Here is a 24,944-nt window from a genome sequence, read left to right as displayed (position 1 = left end):
GTCGAAACCATCTTTTTAGATTTAAAAACAGGGATCGACTTTTGAAAACAAAATGTGGAGTCGCCACCAATCTTTTGTTTAGGTGTGATTGGCACACCTGATAAAACATTTTATTCTATTTAAATCAATTTTGGCCTACATAAATTTGAGAAAACGGGTTCGGGAGCTGGTTACGTATGAGGAAGGATTAGCACCCTCACTGCGCCCAAAATTGGTACCAAATTGATTAAGTCATGTCCTTATGTCTGAGATTTGAAACTATTTTTGAAATATGGTTTCTTCGAAAACATTTGAATAGCTCAAGTTGATCGTCAAAATTCTTTTGTTTCAAAGGAATGCAACATCATATCCAACACGATAGGACACGATCCTTTATTCCCTCAAGAACACGATAAATTTTCGACTTTCAAAAATTTATACGTTGAAAATTACAACAGGATGCCCAATCATTTAGTCCAACGAAAAATCGAAACCCAGCACGGTAGGGCACGATTCCTCGAATTCCCAAACATTGAACATTACCTTGTTTTAGAATTTAAAGAATACGAATGAAATTCTAAAAGAATGTTTGATGATTTTGGATAAGCGGAAATCGAAATCCAGCACGATAGGGCACGGTTCCCCGAATTTTCAAGCATCAAACATTGCCTTGTTTTAGAATTTTAAAAAAAGTGAAATTCTAAAGGAAGGTTCGATTATTTTGAACAAACGGGAAATCGAAACCCAGCACGGTAAGGCACGATTCCCGAATTTCCAAACATCAAACATTACCTTCGTTTTAGGGAATTTTTAAACGAGTAATTATAAAACCAGCTTGAAATGCATTAATTTGACTTGAAATAAATATGGAATAATTAGTTTTAAAGAGTTGGGAACTATAAAGTGATATTTGTAAACCCAAAAGGAAAAATAAAAACCGTAAGATAATATGCATGTATGAAGTACTATGATGGATGAATGAATATAATACATTTAATCAACTAACAAAATAAACAATTAAATTCAACCAATCTAAGAAAATATTATCAATTTTCTAAGCAGAATAAAGAATGATCCATATAATAGAAATACAAAATGGAAATAATACACAACGATAGCCTAATACAACACAATTAAATGCCAAATATGCAAAACAAAATGAAAATTTAAAATGTATGAGACAAATTAAAAGAGTGAACACGTAATATATTATAAATGAATTGCTGAATTTGAAACTATTTGTAAAAACAAGCTAAGGATATATATGCATTCATTAAAATACACGTTATAGCATGAAAACTTTTAAATCAAATAGTATATGCATGTAAAAATGTTTATTAAAATACACTCAATAAAGAAAAATTTGATAATATGTAGAATGTGAAAGTATAGCAAGGATACATAATAAGATATAACTTAGAGAAATATACATAATAGATTCACAATATATATATATATATATATATAGATTTGGGAATTATTAGTTGTAAAAATTTTTGCATGAAATTAATAATGTATATAAGACTAAGTTAATTTTTCTATAAGTCATATATGTAATAGATTTAAAAAAACATAATAATATATATAATAAGAAAACTATATGTATAAACACACTAATTTAATGATGTATAAATCAAATATACATACCAATATATATATGTATATACGTATAATAATAATGTAAAAAAAATAGGACATGTGAGATTTTTCTTTAAATAACATCAATACATACTATGTAAATAAATTTAAAAGAAATTACGTATGCAAAATATAGTGAGATTAATAATGTACATAGAATATAAAAGGAGAGTAAAAACACATTGTAAAATGTGAGATTAGGAAACACTTATACATATAATAGATTTAAAAACATGTATATATACATAAATAAATTTAGAAGGAAAAATATATGCGAGAATAACATGGGATTAAATACGTATATAGGATTAAACTAGTTTGACTATAGATCATACATGTACAAACATAAGAACATTTGAATGGAATATTATGTAAATAATTAAAACAATATGATGTAAAAAGAACTCCAAAATAATAATTCTTATAAAAAACAAAGTAAGATTATTAAAAGGTTTAACACACACATGGAGAAAACTAAAAGGATATTAAAGTTACAATGAACAAAAGACTCCATTGAAATAATGCATTTATAAATATATATAAAATATTTAAATGAGATATTGCACAAAACGTTAACATGATATGACAAAAATACTTCAAAATAATTGTACAAATAAAAACGAAGCAAAAACATTAAAGTGAATCCACATATAAAATATCAAATGAATCTTAAAATAATGAGTTGTATACAATTAGTGAAAACGAATTTAAATACATAGTTCGCAAGACAATTTAAAAACAATATATATGTATAAAAGAGAAACAAACAAAAGAAATAATAATAGATAAAATATATGAAAAATGAATAAATAAATAAATAAATAATAAAAGGATTAAAATCGAACCAATCACGGGCTAAATTGAAATAAAAATGAAATTAGAGATAAAAACTAAAACAGAAAAAAAACGGGGTTGAAAATAAAAAAAAAAAGAGCAAGGTTTGAGGACTGATCAGGAAATTGTTCCTCAAGTCCTTTGCGCATTGTTTCATGCAGGACTGAAATGAATCAGACACAAAAACCTGGGGCAAAATAAAAAAAACTAAAAAACAAAAGAAGAAAATGATCAAGTCGATAATCGCAGAGGAGCGGAGGGATCAAAGTGGCAAATAACCCAATGATCTGAAACGCGCGGACCCCCTGGAGCGGGTCGGGTCGCGCATGGATAGCCCGATACGGCGCCGTTTCAACGCTGGCCTCTTTATTGCAAAACGACGTCGTTTTTGCTTTACCATTTAAACCATCTAAAAATAAATAAATTCATTCTTCTTTCTTTTTTTTAAGAAAACAGAAACACTCCCCCCATCCCCATTTCCTCTGCTAGGGTTTATGCTAGCCCATCTTCGCCGCCGTTATAGGCCCACCGTGGGCGGTGGTTAAGGTCGCGCGAACAAGGCTTTTTACCCCGATTTTGAAGTGCTCGAAGGCCATGTTCTTTTAACCCCAAAAGCATGAGAGAAGGGACCTCCGTTTTCCTCTCTGGAAATCGGTTCCAATGACGGAGCAAGGACTCCGACGTCGTGACTTCAAGATTCAAGTGAGTCCTCTTTTCTCTTCCTCTTTATTTTTTGTTTCAAAACCGATTTAAAAATAAAAAAAAAGATAAAAAGGAAAATAAAGAAACGGAAATAAAAAGATGAGAGAATGAAATTCAACCTTTTTGTTTTTTTTTATTGCTTAATCATCTCTGTCTAAAAAAACATTGTCTTGGTTTCGGGTTTTTATATCCGAAAAATAATACATCTTAATTTTTCATTTTCTTTGCGTGTTCCTTCTGTTCTGTCTTCATTTTCCTTTTGTTCTGCTGGCTTTCTTCTTTTTGTGTGTTTGCAGGTCTATGGAATAGGTCAATGAGGTGGAGGCTTCCTTTTTGGTACAAAGGACGGGCAGAGCCGTCCCTTGAGAGATGTTTGCGCCGAGGACGCACGTGGCTGGCAAAAGGGAGGCGCGACGTTAGGGTTTCGGTTGGCTGAACTTGGTTTAGGCATCGGGCCTATCGGGCTTAGGTCTTTCTTTTAATTTTGGGCTTATTGGGTTGTAATCTTGGCTGAGTTTAGTTGGGTTTGATGTTTGGGTTGATGTAATGGGTTTGGATTGGGCTTTTAATGGGCTTATTATTTGGTTTATTTATGGCTTAGTGGGCTGGGCAAAATTTGGGCTGTACACCACCCTTTCGAGTCACATCCCTTTTCATGATGAGATCAAGGATTATCCTTTCGGAACAACCTTTACTGCAACATATGCAGGATCTCATATACACGGTAATCACCTGTCCAATCGAAAATCAATATTCAAACGGATTCATGAATCGAAAATCAATATTCAAACGAATTTATGTAATATTTCATCATTTACATGTAAATCACAAATCAACATTGGTTTATTACATGTACATACCAATTACAAAACATGATACACATGATTCAACAATCAATTCAACACATTTACATGCATAATTTAGTTATACGAACTTTGTAACGCCCCAATTTTCAGGAATCCTGTGAATGTTGGCATAGGTTTAATTATGTTAGTGGGCCTCTAGAAGGCCCAAGCTTAAGATAGAACCCGGTAATTGTAGTTAATTTTTGTTCCATAAGAAAAAGGGAGTAAAATTATGAAATAGGACCTATGTGAAAATGTTTGAAAATGCTATAGGCTAAATTGAAGTGGCCAAATAAATAGGAGTGCAAAATAGGAGGATTTGCATGACAAACCTCTCATTTTACATGAAGTGGCTAGCCATCATGTTGTTGTAGACAATATGAGTACTTGATATCCATAATTTATGGTACAAATTGATACAAAATGATAATGGGTTAGGTAAATGTTTCATGATAATAGGTTAGGTAAATGTTCCATGATAATGGGTTAGGTAAATGTTTCATGATAAGAATATCATGTCTTTTGTATTAAAGAATTAAATGGATGAAATATGAAGTTTTATTAAAAGAAAAATGGGTGAAAAGAACAAAGTTTTGTCCATCTTTGTTCATCATAGCTGAAAGTTAGAGAAGAGAAAGGAGAGGAGAAAGCTCTTGAGTATTCGGTCATTAGGAGGAGGAAAATTGAAGGTAAGTTCTTGGTACCTTGCTTCTATTTTGAGGTTCATGAGTTCTTCTTGATTCTACCTTAACTCTTGAAGTATATTTTGATTTTTAGTTGTGTTGTGAGCATTTAGTCATGAATTAAAATGAAGGAAATGGTTGTTGTTTCATGTTCTTTTGATGAAAAATGGAAGATAGGTGAAGTTGAGCCAAACAAATGAACATGCATGTGCCTTAGATGCTAAAGGGAAAAATCGGCTAACATGTTGTGCTTTAAAATGATGAAATGGAGATTATGCTTAAGTAAAATCATAGATATGTGATGATTGATTGGTGATATACATGTTTAAATAACATGCATGCAAGATAGGTGTATGAAAGAGTGATTTGGTAATAAATCTGCTTGGGACAGCAGCAGTAACGTGACTTTGGAAAATCACCATAAATTGTGGGAGATGAATTAGAAGCTTAATAAATTATGAAATTAAAGCTTGTTGAGTCTAGTTTTAAATGAAATAAACGAGAACATATTTTGAATTCTGTACAATGAGAAATTTGATTCGTAATGAAGAGTGGTCAGATTAGTCAAATAGTGAAACATGCGAAACTTTGAGAAAAATCTGGTATTGATTGGCCAAACCAAAATTCTGAAAATTTTATGGATAGAAGATATATGAGTCTATTTTCAAGGAAAATTAACGGAACTTGATTTGGAGTTTCGTAGCTCCAGTTATAAATGATTTAGTGACTGTTGCTCAAGAAGACAGCTTGCAGTGAAATTATGATTATGTGGTAAACATTGACAAAAATTTGTTAATGAGTTGCTTATTGATTTCTTATAAGCTTACTATGATATGTAAGTGTGGTTGACTGAATATTGTAAGGGGTTAATACGTAGTTCGTATTTGAATAGTTAGATTAACGTGTTAGTAATCCAATTGTAGGCAGTTCGTGTGTGGATCTCGTCAAGATATCATCGAAGCAGTGTGTAACTAACACCTCTTTCTTAGTCTAGATCGGCAAAAGTCGAAAAGCCGAAATGCCGAAAACCGGTATTTTGTAGATTTGCGAGTGTGCGAATGCTCGTGAGGTAAATCGATTAATGTTTTTGGTAAGTTACAATGTTTGAACTGCAAAGTGCATGATTTCTGTGCTCTCAATATTTTTGGGCTTAATGGGCCAAAATTGGAATGATGGGTCAACGGGCCCAATTCGGTAAAAACCCTCGGTACGTGATTCTGTTAGTACATGAAAAGTAGGAATATGCATGAAAAACCTTAAAATAGATAAATTACTGAAATACCTTTAAAAGTGGAAAATTTACAGTTTTACCCCTAGTAGATAATTACCAAATACCCCTAGGTTAAATTGACTTAAATGCATGTTTGATCGTTGTTATTTACTGCATGCCATGTTGTTATTATCGATGCATGGGATGGGATATTGACGGAGGAAGTACTGAAAGTGGCTTGTCCACGATCTTGGAGGCTTTGCCTCAATTTATTGATAATCGAGGCAAGGTCCGCAATCTGTGGAGTGTTAAATTTGGGTGGGTTGAGCTATTCCCCATATGGAGTGTATGGCTGGTACGGTGGAGTGTAGTGGTTGGTGGGTTGAGTAGTCTCCCAAATGGGCTTGCATATGTTTACCGATGTTGCATGTATTTTGAAATGGGCCTATGGGCCATCTTGTTATCTGAATAAGGGCTAAGGCCCGTTCATTATAATCAAAAGGGCTCGCCCAGTACCACTGTTAACCAAATGGGCTTGCATATGTTTTGATGTTGCATGTATTTTGAAATAGGCCTATGGGCCATCTGTTATCTGAATAAGGGCTAAGGCCCGGTTTATTGTAATTTGAAAAGGGCTCGCCCAAGACCATCATTACTGAATGGGCTTAGGCCCAATGGGCTTGAGTGACTTAGGCTTTGAATGGGTTTTCCTTACACACTGAGTTTCCCAAACTCACCCTTTTATTTTCATCCACGCAGAAATCCCCAACCATAGTGGGCTTGGAGTCGTGAGGGAATTTGGAGTGGCCACCGCTCGAAAGTTTGATTTTCTTCTGGTGAACTGGACATCCTTTTATTTACGTTTCAAGTTTTTGGGCTTTTAAATGTAATAAGGCCGCTTAATTATTTTTATGGTTTTAATATGTATTACTAAGATAGGTAATACTTATATTTAACTGTTGAAATTAGATAGCTTTAGGGTGCGTTTTCAAAAACAACAATTGATTTCAAAATAACACGACAACAAGCAAAGCTTCCGCAATGAAAGTATTTTCCAAAATTAATCACTTTTCCTAAAAATCGGTTTCCTAGAAATATCCATGACGTTAAGGTGTGGCAATGGCGGTATGCATGTCTAGGATTGGATCCGAAGGAGCTTGGTACTTAGCGATCAAGGACTCACCACCTCTTTTTCGGTTTCCTACCTGGTGCACAGCTTCCATTCACTTTAACCCATAATGAAATTATCTTTTAAACATCAAGTACGATTTTCTAGACTTAGAATGGAAATTTTTTTTTTTACGTTTTTGATGTGGCATGCCGGATCCGGCCATAACTTCTGGGCCGGGTTTGGGGTGCTACAAACTTACCTCAACAATTGATCGTATCCACTAATTCAAGACTTTTTCTTTCCCTCGATCTTTTTATTCATTCGAAACTTCCAGATCTATATAAATAAATTTAAGCATCAATTCTATGATTTTTACATTCAAACAAGCCCATTTCACATTTTAGGAAAAAGTACCATTTTATCCCTAAACTTTTAATTAATTCCAATTTCGTCCTAGGCTTGGAAATTGAAATTCATGCAATTTACTCCTTATTCCAAGCTTATTAAAAATTCCAATATAACTTTTACAGCACATGTATTTCATAAATTTTAGAATTTTTTACAAGAATTTCACTACTTTGCAATTTAGTCCCTGCACATGTTTTCACTAAAAATCACTTTGTAAAAGTGGTTTATTTATCAATAATCTTTCATTTTCTATCAAAAAATTTCAATTTACATCATATTCATCCATGGGTAATTTTCTAAACTTTGGTTTTCTTTTAATTTAATCACTCAAATAAAGAAATTAAGCTTTCCCGATCTCAAAAATATAAAAATTACTAAAAACGGGACATAGAACTTACTGATTCAAGCTTGAAAAGTTTCCTTTCTATCTCCTAGGGTTTCCATGTATTTTATAAAGAAGAAGAGGATATAAAATGAGTTTTAATTCTATTTAATCATTTATCAAACTTTATTCAATTTAATTTCCAATTTAATCCTTAACCTTTTTCAATTTTTCCATGGATGACTCATTAAAAATATCTACATATTTTTCATTAATGGTCTAAGTGCCATATAAGGACTTCTCACTTTGAATTCCCTAGCTATAGCTATTAGTATGCAACTTTAACATTTTATTCAATTCAGTCCTTTTTGCAATTAAACACACAATTGATAAAATTTTTCTATAAAAAATTTCATGCAATATTCCTATCATAATACCTATCATTTTATGAAATTTAAATAATTTCATTTTTCGGACTCGGATTTGTGGTCCCAAAACCACTATTTCAGTTTCACTGAAATTGGGCTGTTACACTTCCAACGAAGCAAAAGATGATGGATGCTGCAAGTAGTGGTGCTTTAGTGAACAAAACCCCTTACAAGGTTAGGGAGTTAATTTCGATCGTGGTTGCCAATTTAGAACAATTCGGGTTCCAACAAGAAATATCGAGAAGAATGAACGAGGTAAATTCATCTTATATTGAAAATCGTTTGGATGAACTAACTTCTCTTATCCATTAGATGGTTGTAGGAAATATCCAAAAAGCTAAGGCGCACGAAATATGCATTAATTACGACCACTAAGCTGATTCATGCCTTACACTTTTTGAAGATACAAATGAACATGCTAATGCAGGTAGAGGATTTCTTGGACTCCCTCAAAAGAGATATGACCCTTACTCGAATACTTACAATCTTGGATGGCGGGATCACCCGAATTTGGGTTATGGGCAAAGACAACAAATTTTCCAAAATAAACTACCATACTAACGTAACTGTCATCTTCAAAACAAGGTATGTCTCTTGAGGATATAATCACATCTCTTGCTAATATAGTTCCAAACACGATCAAGTATTGAGAACCTAGAAAAAAAGCTGTAGAACATATAGAATCAACTCACAACCATATTGAGTAGATTGGAATTTCAAGGTAAGTTGCCTTCTCAAACTATTGCCAAACTAAAACAAAATATTAGTGCTATTACTTTGAGAAGTCACAAGGAACTTGAGAAACCTAGACTAGTTGAAAAGATTTGAGCCTTCGAAGAAGAAGTTGAAAAAGAAGTGGCTACCTAAAAATAACTAGATGTCCAACCAAGTAAAGTAGAACTCAAACCGTTGACGATACTATCGCTTTTTCCAGAAAGACTTGCAAGTATTAAAAAGGTGAAAGAGGATGAAGGTATCCTAGAGACTTTTTGCAAGGTTGAGGTAAATATTCCTTTATTAGATTTTATTAAACAAATACCTCACTATCTAAATTTCTTAAGACACTATGCATCAATAAGAGGAAGCTTAAAGGTAATGAGAAAATAAGCATAGGTGATAATGTCTCCACCGTGCTACAAAAGAATTTACCTTTATGTAAGGACCCAAGTACTTTTCTATTCCATGCAAGATAGGTAATGTCAAATTTAAGAAAGCTATGTGTGACTTAAGAGCGTCTATGTCGTTGTCTATTTACTCATCTTTAAAAGTAGGTCATTTGCATGAAACTGATGTAATTATCCAACTTATTGATAGGTCTGTGGTCTACCTAGAAAGATTGTTAAGAGGATTTCTTGTACAAGTTGAAAGTACGTCTTTTTTGCTTTCAAAGAATTTTTAACCTTGGCTCTTGAATTTTTTTGAAATATTAACCCTAAAAATGGACGGAGGAAGACATGAGTGTAGGAAATCATATGTTTCAAGCTCAAATTCTTCTTCAAGAAGCCAGTCAAGGGATATAAAGTGTTACTGTGGTTAGGGGTGAGTATTAGATTGAGTTGAATCGAGTTAAAAACTTTTGAGTTAGTCGAGTTAACGAAATCCTATTTTAACAACTGAACTCAATTTAATTTTTTTTTAATTGAATTGAATCGAGTAAAAAAAATTTTGAGTCAAGTCGAGTGGAGTTAACAAATCTTATCATTTATAATCAATGTTGCGTTTACAGGGACCAATTATTTAACTAGTAGACAAAGTATAAGATTATTTAACTATATAAACAATATAATAGTTTTGCCTTTTAACTTAATGGGTAAACATTTATCAAAACGACACAGTTTTACCTTTAACTTAATGATTTTGACTTTTAACTATAGAAAAGGTAAACATTATCAAAACGACGTAGTTTTGCCTTTTCTTTTTCGGATTTTCAGATAACTCGAATTGTGCAATTCATATTCGAGTTAAATCGAAAAACTTAATTTTTTATTCAAGTCGATCCGAATACTTGATTAACTCAAATAACTTGAACTATTTAATTCAAAATTTAAATTTTCTATCGAGTTTTTCGAATCGAATTAGATTTTACTCACCTCTAATTATTGTGAAGTTATTGATGCAGAATTATGAGGCATCCTTGATGGGTTACAAATTTCTCTTGATCGCGGCTTTCGGAAAGCCATCATTCGAATATATAACATTGAAGCTGTCAATCTCATTCATGGAGGAGTTCGTGATGGTTCTAATTCTGCTTTAGTTACGAGAATTATTTTGCTTTTGAAGGTTCTGAGTCAATGGAACCTTCAGCATATCCCCAGATAAGAGAATAGTATTACTGACAGGATGGTTAAACTTACAAGAGACAGAGAAATAGAGTTGTGGTTGATTGATAAGAACTATGAGATGAGTTTTATTACTGGTTGATAATTGTTGTAATTTTCTTTTTACTAAAAAATAAAAGTGAATGAGAAAATATTTTTTATTTTGATAATACACAAAATATGAGTGTGACATAAGAAAATATATTGATATTACACAAATTAATATATCAAAATTAAGAATAACAATAGCTAATGTGAATTCGAAATTTGAGGAATTTCGTATGCTTTTACAAATTCAAATATTATAAGTACAATGTATAGTGAATTTTGAGGTATTAACCTTCAAATATTTATTATCAAATTTGTTTTAATATTTAGGTTATAAAACCACATATATAAATCTAAATATGTTATCGACTTTATTTCTTTTTACAGATTCAAATATTATAATTATAATCTATTAAACTTCGGATATTTATTATCAAATTCATCTTATTTTTAACTTATACAATCACATATAAATCTAAATATATTATCAACTTTATTTTAAAATTTTAAATTCCTCCATATCTATTTTAGAGTGCTAAATATTTTTGGGTTCATAACAGTCCCTCCAATAATGTTGGGTTCAAACTTGAATTTTTTTATAAGCAATGTTTTTTAAGTCGGATTGGTGGTCTAATTAATAGGTCACTGATTCACCGATCAACCAGTTCAATTGATCTAATTAAAAAATTATTAAAATTTTAAAAAGTTCCAATTCAATCGGCTCAACTTTTAGTTTAATTAATTTTTAGTTAGTTCAACCGTTGGTTTAATCAATTTTTAGTTGATTCATATTGATTTCCAATCTAACCGATTCAAAAATATATTCTAGACTAATACTTCGACCGACGAATTCAATTTAATCTAATTCAAATAACAATGCTTATTATAAGTGTAATATATCATTACACGTGACACCGGAAAGTGTATTTAGATGGATTTAATATAGTTATACATGTATATGAAGAGTTTAAAAGTGTCTACTCCTCTACTCCTTCCCATTACTTGTCGCCGTCGGTATGAAAAATATATTTCAAGGGTTTAATTCTTATTAAAAATTGTATGTGAATTCTCATAAGAATCACGGACTGATATTCAATAGTTTTCCATATATTATGGTGAAAAGCTGCAAGGAAATGTTTGGATTTTGTAACAGAGATTAAAGGACAAAAGAAAGGGCAATGATAAACTGCAAGACTACTTTTCAAAGAACAGCTCTGGGGATGTGATTTATCATTGATGATGGATTCATAACTAGCTAGCTAGCTAGTTAGTAGTTAGGGTGCCTGCAAGCTAAGCCTTTTCACATGGGATTCTCATATAGAATTCAGAGGAGTTCAGGTTCTATTAAAATAGGGCAACAGCGGCATATCAGAGAATATATAGCAACTGCATAAACAACAAACTGAAAAACAACAACGTTTTAGTGACTCGGATTTTAGCATTGTGGTTCCAGTCTTTAACCCACAATCTAGTTTGGAACCTTCAACCACAAAGCAATCATTTTCAGTTCAAGAAAAAGCTGTCGTTGGCTTCTTGCCTTGCAGGATACAGTAATTTTAGCCTACCCTTTCCTTATACTTTAAACTAATGTAGTATTCGAAGATATATAATATATGTCTTTGACCAAAAAATTATTATATATGTAGGAAACTTTTAAGCATTTTTATATCAGATTGTGGATAACTATTTTATATTCTTCTTTTTTGTCAGCTTAAAATATGTAAAGACCGCTATTTCTGAACCCAAAACTAAAAAGAAAATTGCAGTCAACTGCTTGGATATTTCTGCAGGGCATTAACCTTTAGATATATACGCCGCTCGATGATAATTTTTTTAGATTTGTGACGTATTAATTTACAATTTCATTATTTTAAAAAAATTAATATTTTTACAATAAAATATAATTTTATCATATATAATTTATAACTAATCATTTCTTAAGGAGTTTGCGTAACAATTTTTTCATCTGTCTAAGTTCATCCATGTGTATAATGTGTGTGTGAGAGTAATCGATATACTAGGGTACCAATAAATATCAGGTGCAACAATAAAATCCATAAAAATAATATTGTTAAAAAGAGTAATTACAAATTCTAAACAAAGTTCATTATTCATGATTTCTTACCGTTATAAACCAATACAGTGCATTTCTAATATAGTACTATAGTACTAAGATTTTGCAACCAATATAGTTAACTAAAATTTTACAATCAATATAGTTACCATAATGATTCTAATACATAGCTAAGATTTTGCAAATAAATAGTGATTTCAATAAGTACACTTAGCCACTGAAATGTTAAGATTTTAGTAACTTACCATTATGGTGATTCCAATGCAGTACAAATTAAAATTTTACAAATGAATCGTGATTCCAGTATATTGTACTTATCCACCAAAAGGTTAAGACTTTACAAATGAATGATGGTGATTACAATATAATGCACTTAGCCACCAAAATATTATTGACTTTTCTGAAACGACACTTAGTGTTATAATATTTCTGAAATAACAGTTAGTATTACAATATTTTTGAAATGACACTTTGTGACTTTTCTAAAATTACACTTAGTATTATGACTTTTCTGAAACGACTTAATCATCTTTTCACAGTGTTTACATATACCTTTGAATCAAAGTGTAAAAGTATACCATACAAATTTTATTTTATATTTCTCTTGAGTGATTTTTGGGATTATTTTTTTAAAAGGTGCAATTATGTAATTCAAAATGTGAGTGTAAAATATACCTACAAACTTTTGATTTTTGATATTATTGAATTTATATGTGCAATATGAAAAGAAATTGTATTGTATATTGAAAATATTATTTCTTAATCGTAATGTATGTTGAAAATATTATATTGTCTTTGTTCAATACATGACGAGGAAATAACTATTTTTAAGAAAATTGTATAGACACGTCTCCCTTTCAATATTTTTGTATTCAAATTATTTTATACATAATAATAATTTGAAGAGACTTATTTATATATGTGAGGCAATTATTAATAAACATGTTAATATTTTATATACGCACTAAATTATATTTTATATTTTATGTAAATATTATATATAAATATATTTTTAATTTAAATACATATTTATAAATATTATTTTGTATTATTATCAATTAAAACACATGCATTATTTTATAATCATAATTCATATTAACATATGCACTCATTAAATTATTTAAAATTACTTATTAACTAATTGATTATTAGATTTAAAATTTTAACAGATCTCTATAATTTTAAGATTAAATTTATATTTAAATAAATTCGTGCATCATGATAAAGAAAATATAATGACAAAAATCCTCGTGCATCAATATTCTTTTACTATTTTGTTATTGTCTTTTGTTTTAAATTTTTAGTTGATGTTTTGCTTTAAAGAGAAATATAATGATAAATTTAATTTTTAATGTTTATATGTTTTAATTTAATTTTTATTTTTCTAAATAATTAAATTTGATCATTAAGATTTCAAAATAAGTAAAATTGTTGTTCTTTAATAGAAATATTGATTAGATTATTAATTTTTAAAATGCTAACATGATAATTTGTGTGGCAATTCATGTGTATTTCATGTTGATATGACACTATTTTTATATGTCAAGTCAATAAATAATTAAAAATTATAGAAATATTCAAAATTAAAAAAAAGCATAAAAATACATGAATTGCCTCGTGAGTTGTCATGTTTAAAATTTTAATATTTAGTCAATATTTTATTAAAAATTAATTTATTTTTTTAAAAAATTGATAATTAAATTTAATTTTTGTTAAAAGAATTAATGATTGAATTTAGCTGTAAAAATAATAACAGTGAAACTGAATAAACTCAAACATCTAAATTTGATGTTATATTTTTAAAATACATGACGTTTCATTACATCATTCATTATAATATCAACTCTAAATTAAAACAGTTTATTTATATTTAATAATTAGAATGAAGTTAAAAGAATATATTTCTTAAATTGTAGATGATGATCATTATCTCAATTTTTTTTGTTTAAAAAGAGAAGTAAAGACTATTACATAACAATTTGTTTAGTAGTAGATAAATCTTTAAGATTTTCGTGTAGTGTATTTAGAGTAAAATTAAAGGGTTGAGACTAACAATGAACGCTAATGCCTATTATTTTTGCAGCTTTTGTTAAACAATCAGCCAGCTTATTGCATTCTCGATATACATGTTTTAAGTTGGTATTCCATTCACGGCTCAACAAATCTCGAATCACATTAACGACATGTGATTTCGGCTTGTGCCTCGTCGGGTTCCCCTTAATATGTACCAAATAATATTTCTTTTTGTAGGAAAGACTTTCACTGAAAATACTCCAATGAAAAATTAAGAAAAACCTATCTCAAGCTATAAGTTTCATCGGATAAAAGATTGTATGAAACAATAATATTCTTTACTCGAAAAAAACATTGTATGAAATGTTATAATTTAGGGTAAAAATGCTAGTGCGAGATTAAATTATTGAAATAAGGATACAAATAACATGACGTCACTATTTTATATAATTTTTTCCCAAATTTTTAATTTACTCTATTCTAAATCTCTTAAAACTTTCAAATTAATTATTAACCAAATCCGAATATATATACATAACTCTAGTATATCAAGATATCAAATAATATCCTTAAATGAATATATTTCTTAAACTAGAGTGTATATATATGTATTATTATGCAATATAAGATAAGTAATAGATTTAGGTGTCCTTGAAAATTTGAACGCTGGAAATTAGGGAAATGGCCAAATTTTGGTTGATGACATATATACAAAAAACATGTGAATGATTACAAAGATTCAACGAATCACTTGATGACAATAATGTTCCCTTTTTTGTGGTGCAGGCCATGTAGCTACTTCAACATTTATTGTCCTTGCTATATAACAAAGCCTCTCTCTCTCTCTCTGAAACACTGCCACCTGCACCCTTTCATTCATTCATTCAGTAAATTACAAAGGGCAAACTACTCGATTAGTCATTTAATTTTAGGATGTTTTCGTTTTGGTCATAAATTTTTTTATAATTTTGTCACCTAATTTTTAAAATATTTTTATTTTAGTCATTCAAACGTTAAATCATTAAGAGCGGTTGATTGTACACTTTAAATCATGCCCACATCATGTTTTAAATTCAATTAATTGATTTATAAATTTATGATGTTCTGAATTCATAGTAGAATTGTTGAGACCTTAATTTTCTTATTTCTGAAGTTTCATCTCATGTTCAAACATTCCCTTGAATTGCTTGTTGGACGTCATGTTTTTGCTGTGTGTCTGGACAGTTCTTTGGACAACAATTTGAACATGTCTTTAAGACATCTCAAGATAAGTTTAAGTGTTTGGCTATTCTAAGCAGCAATGAAAGGGGCATTTTTGCTACACTATGGAATGAGCATTTTTTTTTTATCTTTTCAATTGACTTAGAGAAAAAAGAGAGGAGGGTTTGAGAAGATTGAGCATGCAATTATCCTTTTACTTGGAGACCAAGCTAGATGTTTTACTTGGATATGAAGACTTTTATAAGAGGAGATAATAAAAGAGATATTTTCAGCTTTTAAATGAAAGTTCAAAGTCTATTAAAACACCACTAAATAGACTCTTGTATTAGCCTATAAATAGGTTGATGATAAACTTCCTTGTTAGCCAATTGGGGGTGCATTTAAACGCTCCATATTTAGGGATTCTTATGGAGAGAGATGGTATGTAATGTGAGGTATTTGGGGAGAATGATTTTTAACAATTTGGGGAGAGTGGTTTGTAACAAATTGGCTTCAATTTTGGGGCTGCAATTATCCATTGGGAGAGGGTAAATTGGTAAATTCAAACTGCGTTAACAAATATCGTGTGCTATTTCTCTTTTTACTTGTCTTTTTGACTCACATTTTGGATTTGTGTTTATCTCTCTTGCTTTTTTTCATGTGTTGATGTGCATAAACAGTTTTGTCCAAACCTCTATTCAAACATCTGAACAACAAATTGAAAAAAAAAAGAGAGTAAAGCAAGGCTCTAACTAGAATATTTAATTATGGAACTTGATAGTTTATTAATTTGATATCTTTAATTCTACTCATTGAAGATTATTTCATTTAATAAAATATAATTAATAGTTTTTTTCATGTGAAATTTAAACATTTTATTGAAATAATATTTTAATTAAGATCATTTTATTTAATAAATTACAATTAACAAGCTTGCTTATATGAAATTGCTATAATTTTACTTAAAATTTTAGATAATATATTGATATAGATAACTAATTTAATAAAGAATGTACTACATAACTATGATTGTTGCTTTTATAAGTGAAAAATTATTATATAGTGTTAAAATCAAAAATAAAAATCGATTCTACTAGAAATTTAGCTATTAAAATATAATTTTAACTCATAAACCATAGTCCACAAAACCTAATTTAATTAATTCTTAAATATATTTTTAATTTTAACTCTTAAATATAATTTTTAAACTTAATTAAAAATTAAAAAAATCAACAGTTGATGACGGTTTGTAAGTTTACGAACTATCAACTTAGAGTTTTCCATAATTTTATCTTCAATGCCAAACAAAACCTAGAATTATTTGCATCACTTCTTTACTCAAACGAAGAACAAGCAATTAATTTAATTAATTGTAAGAAATTTTCTTTTCTTTTAGCTTAACATGAAAGATTCGAGATTATATAATCAAAATAAATTTAAGTTTTATAGAAAATTATTAAACATTAGTTATTTGAGTTGATTTTGTTAAGAATAATTGGAACCCTAAAATAAAATTTTAAATTTTAAAAAGAGATTAAATTAATTAATTTCAATATTATAGTAACAAATCGGCTAACACGAGAGATAACAAAAAATTCAACATTTATTTATTTTATTTTGATGTTTTAAAATTTAAAATTTCAATATTGAAAAATTAAAGAAATTTAGAACTTTCAAAAATGGGATAAACAAGTATAATATGATAAATTTTAATGTATTATTTTAGTTGTTATCGCCTTTTCACTTTAATCCCTAATCCTTTTACCTGGATCAAGATTCAAAAAAAAAATTTGGTGTAAAAAATAACGTGATTTAGAAGTTGAGTGACAAAAATAAAAGAGCAAATATGATGTAGACATAATTTAGTGTGTACAATTAACCAAATTAATGATTTAACGCTTGAATAACTAAAATAAAAATGTCCTAAAAATTAAGTTACCAACTTGATAAGTTTACCCATTATAAATCTTAAAAAACAAGATATTATATCTTGAAAAGATGCATCAAATTTTCACGCAACCTGATGAAGTGGAGCTAATACAACTCACCATGGAGAGGATTGGGAAAAAAAAGGGGGTTATAAAAAATTGGAAGTGAGGGTGTTTGTGGCAGTTAGCCCATTTCAAGAAAGATCCAGTGATCACTACAGAAAACTTCTACTATATTTATATCCCACCTCATAGGCTGAAATCCAAACTTTTTTTTTTCTTTTAGAGACAAAAGGAGAGAAATGGGTGACAGTGTAGGAGATGAGGTTTTCGTTAGGGAATTTGATGATGACAGAGATATTGAAATGGTGGGGAAGCTTGAGAGAAACTGTGAAAGAGGGTCTAATAATAAGGGGACCTCCATATTTACAAACATGATGGGTGACCCTTTGTGTAGAATTAGGTTCTATCCACTCCATCTCATGCTGGTGAGTGATGTCGACTTCCCAAAAACATATGTACATAACCCTAGCTACATAACCCTAGCTCTAGGCTAAATATTTTCTTTTTTCTTTTTGGTTTCTTCTTTATCTCTCAAGAAACAAAAAACATTTCTGTTTCTAATGGTTTGTCGATGTTCCTTGTATTTGGTTTACTTTTTTCTTTAAGGAAACCCATTGTCCCCATTGAGATAATTGTTGATGTTGATGATCTATATAGCATTTGGCGGCTGATGTGCTTGAAAAAAATGGCCTACAGGTAGCTGTGCTGCGCGAAAATGGGGAGCTTGTCGGAGTAATTCGGGGCTGCATCAAGCATGTGGGGACCAAATTTGGGGGAAAAAATATCAAGTTGGGTTGCATTTTAGGCCTTCGAGTGTCTCCAAAACATCGGTATATTCTCTCTCTCTCTCTCTCTCTCTCTCTCTCTCTCTCTCTCTCTCAGCTCCTTTATGATCATCTTCCCTTTAGGGCAAACCTACCCCTCATCATCTGTCCTTAATTGAAGGCATAACACTACTTATAACTATGAAATAATTAACAAAAATTGAAGGGTTTCTTTTTCTATCTTTCCCTTCACTTTTTGAATATATTTAGAAAATTTATTCACATGAAATACATGGATATGTCAAGATTAATGATATTTTTCCCCTAAATGTATCCACCAAAACCCTTATATCTTTGGCAACTAATTTGTAGATTTAAACAAAATGTAGGCGAATGGGGATTGGATTAAAGCTTGTGAGAGCAATGGAAGAATGGTTGATAAACAATGAAGCACACTACACATTCTTAGCAACAGAAAAGAACAATGTTGCCTCTACAAATCTCTTCACTTCGAAATGTAATTATAGACACTTAAGCTCATTAGTCATATTTGTTCAACCAATCAATTTTGGAATGGATCATGGGGGTGCATCACAAGATATTAAAGTAGAGAAGTTGAATATAGATCAAGCCATTTGTTTCTATGATCACAAGCTTCGAGGCAAAGACATAGATTTGGCTGACATTGATGCAATCCTCAAGGAAAAGCAAAGCCTTGGCACATGGGTATCTTACTTCAAACAAGATGAATGGATAGGTTTGCATAGTAAAGAGATGAAGAATGAAGATATTATTAGTACAAGTCCAAGCTCTTGGGCCATGTTTAGTATATGGAACTCATGTGAAGCTTACAAGATTCATATAAAAAAGTACTCTCATCCATTGAAGTTTTTCCATGAAACTTTGAGCCATGCAAGAGACAAGATCTTCCCTTGCCTTAAGATCCCAATATGTGACTCACTTGAGAAGCCATTTGGTTTCTTGTTTCTTTATGGACTCCATGGAGAAGGTGAGAGGGTGGAGGAGCTGATGAAATCTGCATGGAATTTTGCATCCAGGTTGGCTGAGAATGTGAAGGACTGCAAGGTGATTATAGCTGAGTTAGGTGTCTCTGATCCTCTAATGGAACATGTTCCACATTACTCATCTATGTCCAGAATCGAAGATCAATGGTACTTGAAGAAAGTGAATGGATCCATTAACGATGAAGATGAGCTAGGCATGGTGGGAGAACTGGGAAATGTGGTGGTTGATCCTAGAGACTTTTAGGTTTCTCACTCTTCACAAAATTAATGTAAACTGATGTTAGTTTAGTTGTGGGATTTTCCGAAAGAAAAAAACAAAAAAAAAAAACTTAGAAGTTTATTATAATTTGTACCTCGTTATATTAATTTAAGCCTGCCATTACTTTTCTCATTTGTATGCTGGATGAAACTTTCAAGTCAGTCAAACCTTTTGGATTACATAATAATATATGTATTTGATATATCGTTCATCAATATAATAAGTCTTAAATATACATATCAAGAGATCTGAGAGAGTTTAAGCCAACTGGATGATAAAATAGTTCATTCATCTTGACAGAGATTAATTATACAAAGATTGATTGAAGAAATTAAATGGCTCGTCATTTCAGGCAAAGATTTTGAAAATTCAATAATCAATGATTTCCTAAGTTTAGCTGTGAAAAAGATAAAGATTGACTGAAAACTGTCGCTTTTGGTTTGGACAAGTTTCCCAAATTTTAGCTTAAATTCATCAATTAATACCGTTGATTAATAGGAGAGCATTTATTTTTGGGATAAACGTACTGAACAGGTCCGTTGTGTACGTTTATCCCATTGGTTTGGAAAATGTATAGATGAATTGGAATTTAGATAGTTAATTTAGTCGAAATTGTGGTTAATTATAGCTCAAGATTAAATGGTAAAGTCTAATCGCTTTAGATTTTTAATTAGTAAATGACTTGAAGACTTAAATGTGTTAGTGAATAGTATGATAATATGGCCATTAACTTAAGTAAATTAAGATTTGTTTAATTAAAATAAGGTTAATTAACAATTTAATCCTATTATATAAGTAGAATTTCGGTAAAAGAGAGATAAATTTATCTTCTCCAACCGATTCTAAGTGAACTTAAATAATCAATTAACTAATATTTGTTTGTTACAATTCATAATGCATGCAAAACATGAAAGACAGAAACACAAAATATATAATAAATAAATGTAAAATTAACTTTATTTATTTATCAATTATTTAAATACATAAAAAATTATTATATATTTACATTCTTCTCATAGTTTCAAGTTTACCAACAATCTCCTTGACTGTATCCTTATCCTCTGTGCTATACTCATAATTTTCAAAACTCATAATGTTAAATGTTGTACGTTGTTGAGCGTTGACATGAAATTGAGTCACACCATCATAGGATGTTCTAAAGTATGATGGAAACTTCAGCCAGCCTTTGAAGATAATAAATCTCTCTCTTGGACATTAACATTGTTCTACAACAAGCAAACAATCGCCATCTAAAGAGCGAGACTTTCCATTGGGCTAAAATTGCTTCTAAATCTTGTATGAGCTTTACTTGGCCTTAATTATTTCTTGTCTTTCTGCCAAAAAAATGTTTACAATATCTAGAAGTGTCATGTGTATCAAACTTACACCGTTACAAAAAAAAAAAAAAATCAAATCCTTGAGAAAATGAAAATTTAGGTATTAAATTGGGATAAAAAAACTCATTAAGTACCAACTTGAAAGAAAGTGACAAGTTCAATGGCTAAATGACTATTTATACCATAATAAAATAACCATAGTAAATTCTTTGATTAGTGAAATTCTTTCAAACACTAATATAATCTCTCAAATTAATTACAAAATAATTTTCTTAAATGATATTATTTAGATATAATAACTTTATGCTGAAATTTTAGTAAATGTGATTAGTGAAATTATATTTTCTTATTTATTTAATTTTTTAAAGTAATAACAATAAAAGGGTCTACCAAATTAAAGAAAAAAAGCAATAATTAGAAAAAATAGAAGTGTATAAATATGTGTTAAACTTAGTGAATACCAAGCCTCTACAATGCAATAAAACCAAAAAATACAAAGAAACAGGAAATAAATATGGAAGTGAAGAAAGAAAGAAAGCAGAGAGATACTTATAGAAACCGAGAAATTAACCTTGTATACTCTGTTCAATAAAACTTGTTTCATTAGAAAATTTATAATCTATATACTTAAAGTCTCTAATCATCGCCTTAACGAATCACTAACAGCTTAACAACCTACTAACAGTTATTCAAAATAGAAAATGTTTATAACAAACAAAAATGAAATCGTGAGCAGTCAATGGCCTCCACCCACTACAGTTCCAGAGTTGAGGGAGAGATGATTTTTCGGGTTGGGAAGCGCAAAAATTGCCAACAAAGCGCTAATGGCTGCCACAATAGAGCCTAACAAAAAGGCTGGTAAGTTTCCGCCACCAAATGCTGCATCAAGCGGTCCACTAATCACTGATACAAACATCTGCCAAATTTACCAAATCAATAAGAAAACACTTCATTTGTGCTACTTTGAGACAGAACTATATCAACAGCAAAATTATCCCAATAATGAAGAATATGATGCTTTTTACCTGTGGAATAACTATAGACAAGTTTAGTACTCCCAATGACAGACCTGAAGTTTTTAGATGACCAACAAAATTAGTTGGTAGCCTAAATATAGATAGCAAATACATCAAGTGTCCACCAACAACTAAAAACACTATGACATACCTTGACCACCGCCGGCATCAGCGCAATATATGGATGCCAATGCGAATGGAATGCTAAATGTTACCTGCATCAGCCAAACATCAAATTTATTCAGTATTTTCAAGTCCAAACTCAACTAAAGAATATATTTTAATCAAAATTATAATAGGATTTTAGGGTTTTAGAAAAAATAAAAGACCTTAAAACACATAAACTTAACTATAGTATAATGCATAATTCTTATTTTTATAAAATTTCTTTAAATGATATTTTTAATTGTGATAGTATTCTAATATATTTTATACAATATTTATCAATTTATTCATAATTTCTAACCTTTAGATATATAATATTTAAAATTTTATTTTAACAATGAAATATTTATAAAAGTGAATTCTTCTTTTGGCTAATTGATATTTTTCACGTTATGGTATTTATATTTATAGAAGTATTAATATGTTTTTTCCTTTCTTTTTTTTCTAAGAGGTAAGGGAAAAAAAGAAAAGAAACTAACCGAAAGTGGAATACCCAACAATCCAAACACAGCCAAGGCAAAGCTTTTGACGTTGCTGGGAGGAGAAGTCAAGATTTGGAGTCCTTGTTTAGCCCTCCAAGCCTCAGCCACCTTGGTGATCCACACGGTCCCGGCCAAGCCTGCAGCCAAAATGAAGTTGACAACCCCCCACAAGTTCTTGACTCCTCCAACGAAGCGACTAACAGGCTCCAACCCCAACGACGTAACCGCCAACACTATAGAATTTATCATCAGACCCAACGCACCAGCTCGCACTCCATCATCATACAATTTTTGTTCACTTGAACTTCCCTTCACTTTCCCTCCGAATACCTCCACTCCCATCCAGTCAGTGTCGTACAACAAGAAGGGAAACCAGGCGATCCAATTAAGACAAGTCACGAGAAGCAATATCCACATTGGCTTTTTCAAGGTCTTGAATGCCGTCACTATCTCCCCAATGAAAGGCTCGGATGATCCTCCTTCGCCTTCGTCTAGAGATCCGTTACTCTTTAATGGAGTCTCTTTCACAGTGGTAATCGCGGTTGTAGTCACCGATAGGAGAAAAACAATGTCAATGATAAAACAAGTTTTGAGGTTTGCACAGTAAACGTCACAGGCAGTTGTTGTTGTAAAAGGTAAGAGTTTGTAGAGATTGGAATAGGAACCAGCTGCATAACCTAAAACGTTCCCGATAGCCATGAAAAAGGAGAACCAACCATTGGCGATCCTCATTCTTTTATGATCATTTCCGGAAAGGTCGGCCAGAAAAGCACGACATGGACCTTGTAGCATGTTGTTAGCCACATCAAGGATCCAAAAACCTGTAACGAAGACAGCAACGGCTCTAGGCTTTGTGGGATTGTCCAGTGAATCACCAGCTCGATGGCCTATGTCTTTGGCGAAGCCAATGAAGAAAACAGCCATGGCAACTAAACAAGCTCCAGCAGCAATGAAAGGTCGGCGACGACCGATGCGAGAGGTGCAATGGTCACTGAAGTAGCCTACAATAGGTTGAACGAGGAGGCCAGAGATGGGGCCACAAAGCCAAATGAAAGCAGCCCAAACGTGAGGAACACCAAGGGTTTGAACATAAGGGGTTAGTAGAGAAAGTTGCAGAGCCCATCCGAACTGAATCCCGGCGGCAATAGCCGAAACCATCACTATATTCCATATCGGCTTTGGGGGACCGTTTCCGCCCGTCTCCATGGTCATTATTTTTCAATTCTATTAAAACAAAAGATGGATGATTTGATTGACTGAAAACTGCAACCAACACAAATATATAATCAATTAGAATGGTTTAAGGAAAAGGAAAGAACTCATAAATACATCTTTCCTGTTTTGACTATCAATTTATTTCGCATTCTCCCTCTTATAGATAAAACCGAAAACGTTGTAATGGTTGTGTCATTACTGAGCATCAAATGGAAATGCTTGAAGGTAGACAACGGAATTTGAGTGATTTATTAAAAAAGAAATGTAATTAATTTAGATTAAATAATTAAATAATAATAATTAGAGTGATTTACTAGGAAAGTAGACCTGTATTTTTGCTGTGGATGAAGCTCCAACGTGTTAATACATTGGATCATTTTACATATTTCTTGGTTCCAATAGCTAAAATCGCACTTTCCATACCTTGAGAACTTTCCTTATCTGCACTATGATTTCTACGAGATTACCAACGCTTAAAAATATAGTGAATTAGAATGGTTGTAAGAGAAGACATTAAATATTGTAACATATAAGGAAAGATAAAGAAATGTAACAGGTTGGGCAAAGGAAATAACTCATAAATATATCTTTCCCGTTTCGGCTATCAATTTATTTTATTTTATTTTTAGTCAATGGCTATTAATTTATTTCACATTCTATCTCTTATTTTTGGATGTCACACAATTAATTAATTTTGCCATAAAATCTATATTGGTACATACATATGTCACACAATTAATTAATAACCAACGCTTAAAATTAATTAAAATATATATGACATACAGGTCGCATCCACAATTAATTAATCTTAATTAAAAATTAAAATTGTATAATAATTTTTGCACATGTATCTCACACAAGTAATTGATTTTAATTA

At 30.8% G+C, this 24,944-nt stretch overlaps 2 protein-coding genes across 2 annotated transcripts; one reads left to right on the top strand and one right to left on the bottom strand.

Moving 5' to 3' along the window:
* The first annotated feature begins 17,969 nt into the window (after positions 1 to 17,969).
* On the top strand, positions 17,970 to 19,837 carry LOC108475838 (probable N-acetyltransferase HLS1-like). The gene is made up of 3 exons (XM_017777810.2): positions 17,970 to 18,229; positions 18,501 to 18,634; positions 18,958 to 19,837. The coding sequence occupies exons 1-3, from the start codon at positions 18,044 to 18,046 to the stop codon at positions 19,835 to 19,837; spliced, it is 1,200 nt and encodes a 399-aa protein (XP_017633299.1). The 5' UTR covers positions 17,970 to 18,043.
* Positions 19,838 to 21,738: 1,901 nt separating this feature from the next.
* LOC108475261 (sucrose transport protein SUC8-like) lies at positions 21,739 to 24,105 on the bottom strand. Its single transcript, XM_017777234.2, has 4 exons — positions 22,850 to 24,105; positions 22,357 to 22,420; positions 22,215 to 22,258; positions 21,739 to 22,105 (listed from the first exon to the last, which is right to left on the bottom strand). Exons 1-4 carry the CDS (start codon positions 24,062 to 24,064, stop codon positions 21,926 to 21,928), a joined length of 1,503 nt encoding a protein of 500 aa, XP_017632723.2. The 5' UTR covers positions 24,065 to 24,105; the 3' UTR covers positions 21,739 to 21,925.
* Between the last annotated feature and the right edge of the window lie 839 nt (positions 24,106 to 24,944).

The sequence above is a fragment of the Gossypium arboreum genome, chromosome 3 (genome assembly GCF_025698485.1).
Source record: "Gossypium arboreum isolate Shixiya-1 chromosome 3, ASM2569848v2, whole genome shotgun sequence".
Taxonomy (NCBI): Eukaryota; Viridiplantae; Streptophyta; class Magnoliopsida; order Malvales; family Malvaceae; genus Gossypium; species Gossypium arboreum.
This window is presented reverse-complemented; position numbering and strand designations above follow the sequence as displayed.

What these genes read in the sequence shown, in the direction of transcription:
- LOC108475838 (XM_017777810.2), top strand. Translation starts at nt 18,044, where the DNA reads ATGGGTGACAGTGTAGGAGATGAGGTTTTCGTTAGGGAATTTGATGAT. An exon ending in ATCCACTCCATCTCATGCTG is followed by an intron (nt 18,230 to 18,500) that starts GTGAGTGATGTC and finishes AATGGCCTACAG; the next exon opens with GTAGCTGTGCTGCGCGAAAA. An exon ending in CGAGTGTCTCCAAAACATCG is followed by an intron (nt 18,635 to 18,957) that starts GTATATTCTCTC and finishes AACAAAATGTAG; the next exon opens with GCGAATGGGGATTGGATTAA.
- LOC108475261 (XM_017777234.2), bottom strand. Translation starts at nt 24,064, where the DNA reads ATGACCATGGAGACGGGCGGAAACGGTCCCCCAAAGCCGATATGGAAT. An exon ending in TGTTGGGTATTCCACTTTCG is followed by an intron (nt 22,421 to 22,849) that starts GTTAGTTTCTTT and finishes TGGCTGATGCAG; the next exon opens with GTAACATTTAGCATTCCATT. An exon ending in TGATGCCGGCGGTGGTCAAG is followed by an intron (nt 22,259 to 22,356) that starts GTATGTCATAGT and finishes TAAAAACTTCAG; the next exon opens with GTCTGTCATTGGGAGTACTA.